Source organism: Euleptes europaea, chromosome 4 (genome assembly GCF_029931775.1).
Source record: "Euleptes europaea isolate rEulEur1 chromosome 4, rEulEur1.hap1, whole genome shotgun sequence".
Taxonomy (NCBI): Eukaryota; Metazoa; Chordata; class Lepidosauria; order Squamata; family Sphaerodactylidae; genus Euleptes; species Euleptes europaea.
This window is the reverse complement of record NC_079315.1, coordinates 23,037,482-23,047,392: the sequence shown is the minus strand read 5'-3', so window position 1 is coordinate 23,047,392 and position 9,911 is coordinate 23,037,482. Positions and strand designations below refer to the sequence as shown.

The 9,911-nt window shown below is 48.7% G+C and overlaps 1 protein-coding gene across 1 annotated transcript in view; it reads left to right on the top strand.

The window, feature by feature from the left end:
- Nucleotides 1-364: 364 nt before the first annotated feature.
- LPL (lipoprotein lipase) overlaps nt 365-9,911 on the top strand; it is a 29,938-nt gene continuing 20,391 nt past the window's right edge. Inside the window, exon 1 of the mRNA XM_056848950.1 lies at nt 365-662. Within this exon, the coding sequence (XP_056704928.1) occupies nt 365-662 (298 nt within the window). The remainder of the gene's footprint in view (nt 663-9,911) is intronic.

Here is a 9,911-nt window from a genome sequence, read left to right as displayed (position 1 = left end):
CCCCCTTAAAAAATGTAGATCTCTCCCTGGGGAGAGAGATATATAAATAATATAAATATATATAAAATATGCATATAATATATGGGGGCATCATTTTGTACTTGTGACCCCCTTAAAAAATGTAGATCTCTCCCTGGGGAGAGAGATATATAAATATATATAAAATATGCATATAATATATGGGGGCATCATTTTGTACTTGTGACCCCTTTAAAAAATGTAGACCTCTCCCCGGGAAGCGAGGGGCTTGCAAAACCTTCCTAACTCCAAACTAAACGACCGCGCGGAAGAAACGCGCACGGCAACACCCCAGCCTGGGGGATCCACTTGTAGGCAAGAAGTCAGGTCGGGCCCCTCCCGGCTTATGGTTTCGAGCCAATCGGGGAAGAGAGGATCATTTGCATACGGCCGTTCCCATAAGACGCGGCCGGGGGACCCCTCCGCTAATTGGCGGGTCCGCCGGGCGCCTTCCCCGAGCGCGGCGTGGGCACTCGGCAAAGGAGACGCCGACGGGCAGCTGGTGGCTGAGCGCCGCCCTGGGTTGGGTCCCTGCCGGGCCCCGCGGAGCACCATGGCCGGGCGAGCGCTGCTGGCCGCCCTGTGGCTCGGGAGCGCCTGCCCCGCCGCCCAGAGCCTCTCCGCCGCCACCCTCGCCGGCCCCAGTAAGTCCGCTCCGCGCCCTCCGCCGGGTCCGCGGGCAACGCGCCCAGCGGCGACTTGGCCCCGCCGAGCTGGGGAGGGAGGGGAGGGGGCAGGTGGGCGCGAGACCTGCCGGAGGGAGGAGGGAGGGGCTCTGCACAGGCTGGGGAGGGGGGAGAGGGAAGCGGGAAAAGTCGGCTGGGGAGGCGGGTCGAGGGAGGGCGAAAAGGCGCCGTCGGAGGTGGGGAGGTGGGGAGGGGGTCCCGGCCAGCGTGCTTCTTCAGCCCTGAGCGGACTCTCGTGCGGCGACCCTGGGGCTGAGCTGAAGGAGGCCGGAGGGCGACAAGCCCCCCACCCCGTCCAGGCCGTGGGGCTCCTCCGCGGCTCTCCCGGTCACCTTTCTGCCCCCGGGTCCGCCTTGGCGCGCAGGAGCAAGTGGTGTGTGTGTGTGTGTGTGTGTGTGTATATATATATATATATATATATATATATATATATATATATATATATATATGTGTGTGTGTGTCCCCTCCGGCCCTACTCAGTGGGGTTTGCGACCCTTGCAGGTTGGGGGGGGGGCGCGCGCGCGCTCGGGGTCGCAGGTGGGACGCGGCGGAGACAGGTTGTCCCGGCGAAGGGGGCGGAGCGAAGGCGAGGAGGGGGCGGCGTGTGCGAAGGGGGAGGGGCCTCGGCGGAGGAGGACGGACGGGATATGCTGGGGAGGGGTCGCTTCGGCCTGGCCGCTCTCGAGGTGCGCGTCGCCCGCGATCCGTATTCTCACAACTCAGCAATAACCCCCCCCCCACACACACACACGGAGAGTTTGGAGATTTCGGATGGGGGAAATGTGCATCTGGAGAGCGGCGAACCCGAGGCGACGCCTCCCGGGCATCAGGCATGAATGGTGCGGGTGGGTCGGAGAGAGGTGGCCGTTTATGCACGGGAAGGGTTGCCTTGGATTTGCTACTCTCTAGATCACTGGTTCCCAATTAGGGGTCCGTGCACCCCCAGGGGTCCGCGAGAACTAAAGGTCCGCGAAACAAAGTTGTAAACCCATAATAAATTAATATTTTCAATTAAAAGTTCTCTATTATAAAATATATATTCTAATATTCTAAGTTTAATGTTTCACTAACAGTTATGATTAAAGTTTATTTTCAAATTCTTGGAATTTTTATTTTGAACCTTGGGGTCCCTGCACCGAACAAAAAAGTCCTAGTGGTCCCTGGTCAAAAAAAGGTTGGGAACCAGATGCACGTTTTCCCCCATCCGAATTCTCAAAACTCTGCACAGGGGCTTATTGTTGAATTCGGATGGGGAAAATGTGCTTCAAGAGAGTGGCAAATCCAAGGCAAAACCCCCCGTGCATAAATGGCTAGAGATCGGGGGTGGGTGGGTTCTGAGCAGTTTGGTGGGCTGTTGCGGATTTCGGGGCGAGCTCTGCCCCCGGCCCCCTGCGCGCAAGCTGCAGTGGGAAAGTCTGGGACAACCCAGCGCTCGAGCCCGGCGTGCCCTCGAGAGAAGACCCTTCCCATCCCCACCCCAAGGTTTCGCGGGTCGTTTTTGTTTTGTCTGAACCTGGAAGGGGGAACTTTGCAGCCGTGAAAGCACCGAGGAGCCTGGAGGGGGCTTAAAAGAAGGGCGCCCGCTTTGGGGGACTGGCAGCGAAAAGTTGGCTCGAACAAAAACCGGTTGTCTTTAAGACGCCGCCAGACTCCCTTTCCCCCACCCTAGAAAGGAAGCTGCGGTTAGCCCGTGGGCTGCAGAAATAAACGGTAATCTCGTGGTGTCTTAAAAGGCCAGGACCCTTTTACCCCAGCGTAAGAGTTCTTTACACACACACACACACACACACACACACACACACACACACACACGAGTTAAGTGTGTGACTGCTGCGCATTTTTTCAGATGCGTTGAATGCTAAGCAGTTGTTTTTATTGTAGAGGCGTGAATACAGACGGCAGGGCGAGGACACGGGGCGAAAAGCAAGTATGGAAAATGCAGGGGAGGAGCTGTGGCTCAGTGGTGGAGCATCTGCTTGGCATGCAGAAGGTCGCAGGTTCAATCCCCGGCATCTCCAGTTAAAGGGACCAGGCAAGTAGGTGATGTGAAAGACCTCTACTTGAGACCCTGGAGAGCCACTGCCGGTCTGAGTAACAATACTGACCAAGGGTCTGTTTCAGTATAAGGCAGCTTCATGTGTTCAACCCTATCATTTACGTTAAAGGTAAAGGCTGTCCCCGAGCAAGCGCCAAGTCATTACTGACCCATGGGGTGATGTCACATCCCGACATTTACTAGGCAGACTTTGTTTATGGGAGGGGGGGTTGCCATTGCTTTCCCCTACACTCATTAACGTTACTCCTTTTTTAAAACTCCTTTTATCTACACTCATTAATGTTACTCCTTTTTTAAAAAAAGGACCTGGGCATTGCATCCGCTCCATAGCTAATGGAAGCTAATCTGGAGAACCGGGTTTGATTCCCCACTCTTGCACAGAGGACCTTTACCTTTTTACCACATGAGCAGCGGAGGCTAATCTGGTGAACTGGATTTGTTACCCCACTCCTACAGGTGAAGCCTGCTGGGTGACCTTGGGCCAGTCACAGTTCTCTTAGAGCACTCTCAGCCCCACTTACAAAGTATCTGTTGTGGGGAAGGGAAGGTGATTGTAAGCAGGGTTGATTCATCCTGAAGTGGCAGAGAAAGTCGGCATATAAAAACCCAACTCTTCTTCTTCCAGTCCTCGAAAGCGTAGAATAAAAAGCTTTCAGTCTTTACAGCTCCCCAAGACTCCTGTTTTATTTTCTCTGCAAAGTTCACCGGATGTTTTCTTCGAGCAATGAATGGGCAGGGCAGCGCCTTCAGCACGCACGCTGGGGGAGTGCACTGGGCGGGGAAGGGGCCCGGCGGCAGCGGCAGTGACCGCTAGTAACTCCTCGGCTCCTGAGCCTAGGAATTCCTGGAACGCAGGCCAAGGTCGCCCTGGTTCAGGGACTGCGGGGAGCCGGGAGGGGAGATGGGGCGGGGAGTGCGCGGCTGCCGCCTTGGCTCCAGTCATTGTGTGTGGGCGCGTTTGTAGCTTTCTCTGGAGGGTGCAAGCCGTGTGCGATCAGGGGAGGAGGGAAAAGGCCCGTGCAAAGCTGCGTCTTGGAGCCAGGCGAGCCAAGAGCTCCCTTGTTGGAGCGTGCGTGTCGGGGCGCTTTGGGAGGCAGGGATTTAACTGTTAGAGACCCACCGGAGAAAGTTTCACCACCCCAGCCAATTGAAAATCCAGCCAGTTTTCCCATTGCCACACGCCCAAGGCTGGTGCCGGTCATTTTTGCGGCCTGATCTCGTCAGATCTCAGAAGCTAAGCAGGGTCAGCCCTGGTTAGTATTTGGATGGGAGACCACCAAGGAAGTCCAGGGTTGCTGTGCAGAGGAAGGCACTGGCAAACCACCTCTGATAGTCTCTTGCCTTGAAAACCCCATAAGGGGTCGCCATAAGTCGACTGCGACTTGACTGCACTTTACACACACACAGGCAAGGCTAACTACTTGTGCCCCACCCCTGCTGCTAACCAATTTTCAAAAACAGGTGTCTTGTAGACAAATAAAAGCACAGAATGTTTGATAAGACGTAATAATTAATTATATTCCATAGCACTGTTGTGGTACTTGTCTTAAAATAAATAATATAAATGGTCAGTTGCATTTTTTTCAAGAAACGAATCTGTTTAAAAATGCGCCCCTCTGAGGTCTGCGCCCTAGGCGACCGCCTCGTTCACCTAATGGTAGCACAGACCCTGCACACACCACGGTATTATCTATCACTGGCAGGTGTACAATGTGAGAAAATATGCAATCACCTACTATTTGAGTGTCCCTATTCGACCGCACCTGTTTAGCAAGGACAGTCCCTTTTTTGCTGGCTTGGGTTTCTGGTCAGTGCCCCTGATTCCTTTTTTGCAAAACGAAGATTGGGCCATTTTTCTTAGAAAGGGTTTTTCTTTTAATCTGAATTGTTAAGGGTTGCCATTTCCCTCCCGCCCCACTTCAGTCTCAGAAGGTGTGGTGTTCAGTTGCGCAGTTAGATTGGAGTCCACCACCAGTAGTACCTTAGAGATCAACAAGGTTTTTGGGTATGAACTTTAGAGAGTCAAATCTGGCTCTTCTGCTTATAACCAACTGGGCCATTCTCTGGAAACAGTTGCAGGGGTCTCCCCAACTCTTTTGTTTGGCTAATGCAGACATGGAGGCCGGAAACTAGAGTGGGAGCCTGAAATGGTGGGAGTGTGGAGAGAAGGGTGTTCTTAACCCTTATGCTGATTTTGCGCTAAAAATGAAGTAGCCCTCTCCATCAGCTAGTCCCTTGTGACTATCTGCACACAGTCCGCTTTCTCTTCTTGACCCCATTAGTGTTCTCACCTCTGAGAATCCAGACAGCGGCTTACTTCTACATTGGGAATTTCCTTGCCCCCACCCCATTCGCAGTGGGAAGCACCATAGTAAAGGGGGGCATCAAGACAATGTCTTGTCCGTTCAGAGCATGAACTGTCTGGCTGTTGTTTTTCCTCTCTTAGGAGAAAATAAAAACCCAATCTTCTCTGGTTTAAACTGGGCAGAGCATCCATCTGGAACCCCCACTGAGAGCTAAGCTCCACCTTCAAAGGGGCTGGCACTAAACTTTGCACCTTCACCCCAGTTCAGTCTTTAAAGCCCCCCCCCATTTCTTTCCTGAGCCACACTGTATAACTACACTATAGTCTAGCTAGGGAAAATAAAGCCCTTTAAAGGGGGTTAGGGCCTATGGGAGGTTGAGTACAGTTTGCAGGCATGACAGGGATGAGTAGGGGCTAGGGACAGCGGATGAGGAAGTGGCACTGGAACAAGTATGGGGACACTGTTTCCATTCTGCTTGCTGCTGCTGTGTGTCCCAATCTGGAAGCAGCCATAGTTAATTGTAAACTTTTGGATTTCCATATTTGACCTGTTCTCAACTCATGAGCGCACATGAAGCTGCCTTATACTGAATCAGACCCTTGGTCCATCAAAGTCAGTATTGTCTACTCAGACCAGTGCTGGCTCTCCAGGGTCTCAGGAAGAGGTCTTTCACATCACCTACCCGCCTAGTCCCTTTAACTGGAGATGCTGGGATTGAACCTGGGCCCTTCTGCAGGCCAAGCAGATGCTCTACCACTGAGTTATGGCCCTTCCCTTATGTTTTTCGAGTGTTGATTTAGAGACCCACTGCATTTTTGCCACAACCCTGTGACTTGACAGTAGCACCATTTCCTCACTTGGGACAGTCACTGTTGGTGACTGTCTGTCCAGCACCTACCTATATTTGTCTGCCCCCTACATTTGCACTCAACTGAAAACGAGTGGTGAAATGAACCTTATTGCTGGGGTCTCAATCAAATCTCTAGAAGCCTAATGAAACAGACGAGCTTTTCTTTCACCAGGTTTCTTCCTACTCTTGCTCAAGCAATGAAATAAAAGCCATGGCCCCACGAGTGGGCCACAGCTTTGTAGATCCATGTGCATTTAAAATATATTTTCAAAGTTCTCTGCCCAGTCTGAGAATCTTGATGAAAAAATAACAACTGTTGTATTTACAGTATTTATCCCCTGCCCTCTTTGGATTCGCAAGGCAGATCCTGTCACTTTCAGGAGGGGTCTCTGGACTCACTGCTGTCAATTTCACCAAGGGCTACAGAAAGGTGCACATGAAACTGATGGCAGTATGCATTCCCTTCATGTACTAGCTGTGTGTATGTGTATATATATTTACACACACACACACACTCACATGTATGCAGCAAAAATGGGGACTGTTGTTGCTCAGTCAAATAGGGACACTCAAACAGCAGGCAATTGCATGTTTACTCACACTGTACACCTGCCAGTGATTGATAATACTGTGGTGTGTGGCAATGGACGGGAGGCGAACTATCGCTGCCTCTCTTGGCTGAATTTTAAATTAGCTGGGGTGGTGAACCTTTCTCTGGTGGGTGTCTAACAGTTAAATACCTGAGGTGGAGATTTCTTCCATTGCGTTCGAAATGTTTTTATATATGGTAATCATTAGCATTCATGTAGGTTAAGGGTAGTAGCCAGGTTTACTCACGATGGATTAAATACACCTTTGCCACATTTTTTACAGCGTAATTATTTCATGTGTATTTTGTGCAATATCCTAATTCACCTTGATTGCAGGTGTAAAGCAGAAAGGCTCCTGTGCTTTTAAAAGATGTGTGGCTGGCAGCGATGTGCCAGGTCCTGCCTGCCCCAAAACGGCATGTCCAGCACAGATGTTTCACTGGTTGAGAGCCAGTGTGGTGTGGTTGTTGGACTAGGATCTGGGAGGTCCAGGTTCAAATCACTGCTCTACCATGGAAGCTTGCTGGGTGACCATGGCCAGTTGCACATTCTTAGCCTAGCCTACCTCGCAGGGTTGTTGTTGTGAGGATAAAATGGAGGAAGGGAGAGCAATATAAGAAGAAGAAGAGTGGGTTTTTATATGCCGACTTTCTCTACCACTTAACGGAGACTCAAATGGGCTTACAGTCACCTTCCCTTCCCCTTCCCACAACAGACACCCTGTGAGATAGGTGCGGCTGAGAGAGCTCTAACAGATCTGTAACTTGGCCAAGGTAACACATGTACCCTGTGACCTCTCAGCTGTCATAACTCTGGCCCTCAAACAGTACCTAAATCAAGAAAATGGATAATCTTCAGCAGGGAGTCATGGGCATAGAATGTGAAATTTGTCCATGATTACCAAGGGGGGGTACCATTTTCAGCAGTATTCCTCTGTAGCATGTAATAAGTAACTGGGCCCCTGTTGTGCTCTAGAAACTAATACTGTGGAGTAGAAGAAACTAGAAGACAGTATTGCTCTGTCTGTAGAAGTACAGCTATAGTGGCTCAGATCAAAAGTGCATGTGACCTCACCATCTTATCTCCTGGCCTCCTGTAAGTTGACCCAGTTTCAGGGGCGATAACATTCTTGGGTGCTGAACCCCCCACCCCCAGTCACTCTTCTTCCTCTGCTGCTTATGGTTCTGCCAGCTCTTCCTCCTGAATATGAGATCTGCAGGGGATTGCGTATCAAAGATCAAGTGCATTCCCCATGTTATCATCTCAGTCCAGTGAAGCTCTGGGCTTGGTGATAGGGTATCAGAGGAGGACTTGCTTTGTGATATGTGAAAACATAGTAGGGCTGCCAGAGACCGCTGATTTCCTACAGAAAATGGCTACTGAACTGTGAGTGTCTTGTGTTATTGCAGTGATAGCTATAACGTTATTGTGACTGAGTGATTCAGCTGAATTGTATTTTGCCATATATCTGAAGGGCTTTGAATACCCAGCACTAAATTCATTGCTAGCAGTTTTATAAATATAAATTACATTATGATATACTGACTTCATGTGTATGCAATTCAAAAAACATGCCAGGAGCAGTATTCAGTTCTCATGACCAGTGGTTGCATGGGAGCAAATAGGTTGTTATTTTACTGAATTTAAATTGGTATCTTTCTGTGCTTTCCCAGTGCTCTTTCTTTGCATTGTTAAACAGTTGCTAGCATTCCCAGAAGTAATTGGATTTGGTAAGGGAATGACCTGCTATCCATTATCTAAATAACACAAGAACCTGATGGTACCTTAAAGACTAACAAAATTTACTCCAGTGTAAGTTTTTGTGAGTCAGAGCTCACTTCTTCGGATGCATTTTTAATTTTATTCTATTTATATCCCACCCTTTCCTGGCCAAGCCGGGCTCAGGGTGGCTTCCAACAGTAATAAATGATGATACATTTCAATATCAGATTAAAACGTATAATTTAAATCCATTCTTTTCAATTTAACTTAAGATGGCGTCCTATTGACATGTCATAAAGGGAAAATCTTCTCATTGGTGAGGGTGGTCTAAGGTGGATCTGGAGACCAGTAACAACCCAAAAACCCATGGGTCCTCCAGAAGGTAGAGACAGGAGGAAAAGAAAAACAAGGGAAAGAAGGGAAAGGAACAAGGGAGGGAAGGAGAAAGGACAAGAAAAAGGCAGGGAAAGGAAGGGAAGAACAAGGAGGGAAAGACGGGAAGGAAGAAAGGAAAAGGGGGGAAGGGGGGCCAGCTGATCTATTTTGGTGACACTGCCATCAACCATATGCTTGGCGGAACATCTAGGCCAAGTCCCACAGGGCACGGGTTTCACTAGACAGAGTGTTCCACCAGGCTGGGGCCAAAGCTGAAAAGGCCCTGGCCCTGGTTGAGGACAGCCAGATGGTTTTGGGGCCAGGGACAACCAAGAAGTTGTTTCCAACAGAGTGTAATGCTCTTGGGGGGGGGGGCGGTATATCAGGAGAGGCGATCCTGCAGATACATAAATCAAACTATAAGTTCACCAGGCTGATATATATACACAGCAGAGAGGTGTGTGTGGGGGTATTACAAATGGTGGCCGACTCAAAACGAGATGCTGTCCAAAGAGTAATTGGTTCACTTGGTTCACAATGTATTTGTGGATCTTAACAGCTTGGTATTTGGAAAGCATTTGATGAATCTAAAGGCGCTATGGATTTCTTAATGAGAATACCACACAATTCTACGTAAGAGCAAGTTAATATGTATGTTTAGCTAGCAAGCAGCTATTCATAGGAAATACGAAGATGTGAAAAAAAGAAGTTACATTACTAGGCACAGACTAGTAACACTTATATGTTGATTAAATAATTTTAAGACCTTGGAGCTGAATACTGTAAAGGGAAGGAAATTGCAGGCATGGTTTTCTTGCTTGCTTTCCTGTTTGTAAGAGGCCCCTTCCAAGACCAGAAGTCTTTATTATAAGCTACCTGTCTGTATTTCATGTGGTGGTTGAAAGCTCCTTTTATTTCATTCAGAACTTTGTCTTTCCATTCACTGATGAATCAACAAAGAGTTAATGTTTAACTTAAAACCTATTCAGTCATGAGAGTTTTTCTTTGCTTGGTGGGTAAAATAAATATTTGTATCACTTACGATTCGACTATAACTTTAATGATGATCTTTAAAAATTGGCAATGAACTGAGAACATTTTATTTATATGCAGTATTTTTGTATCTCAGCTCTACTCTGAGGAGCCATCATTGAAATTTACCACAACAATATGCAAAAGTTTCCATAGAATTCAGATGAGATCAATAAAATATATAATTAAAAGAAACCATAATGCAGATATGCCAATGCATAATTTAACAGCATCAGCCTGGGAATGTCTGCTGTAACGTAAAGTCTTCAGCTGACA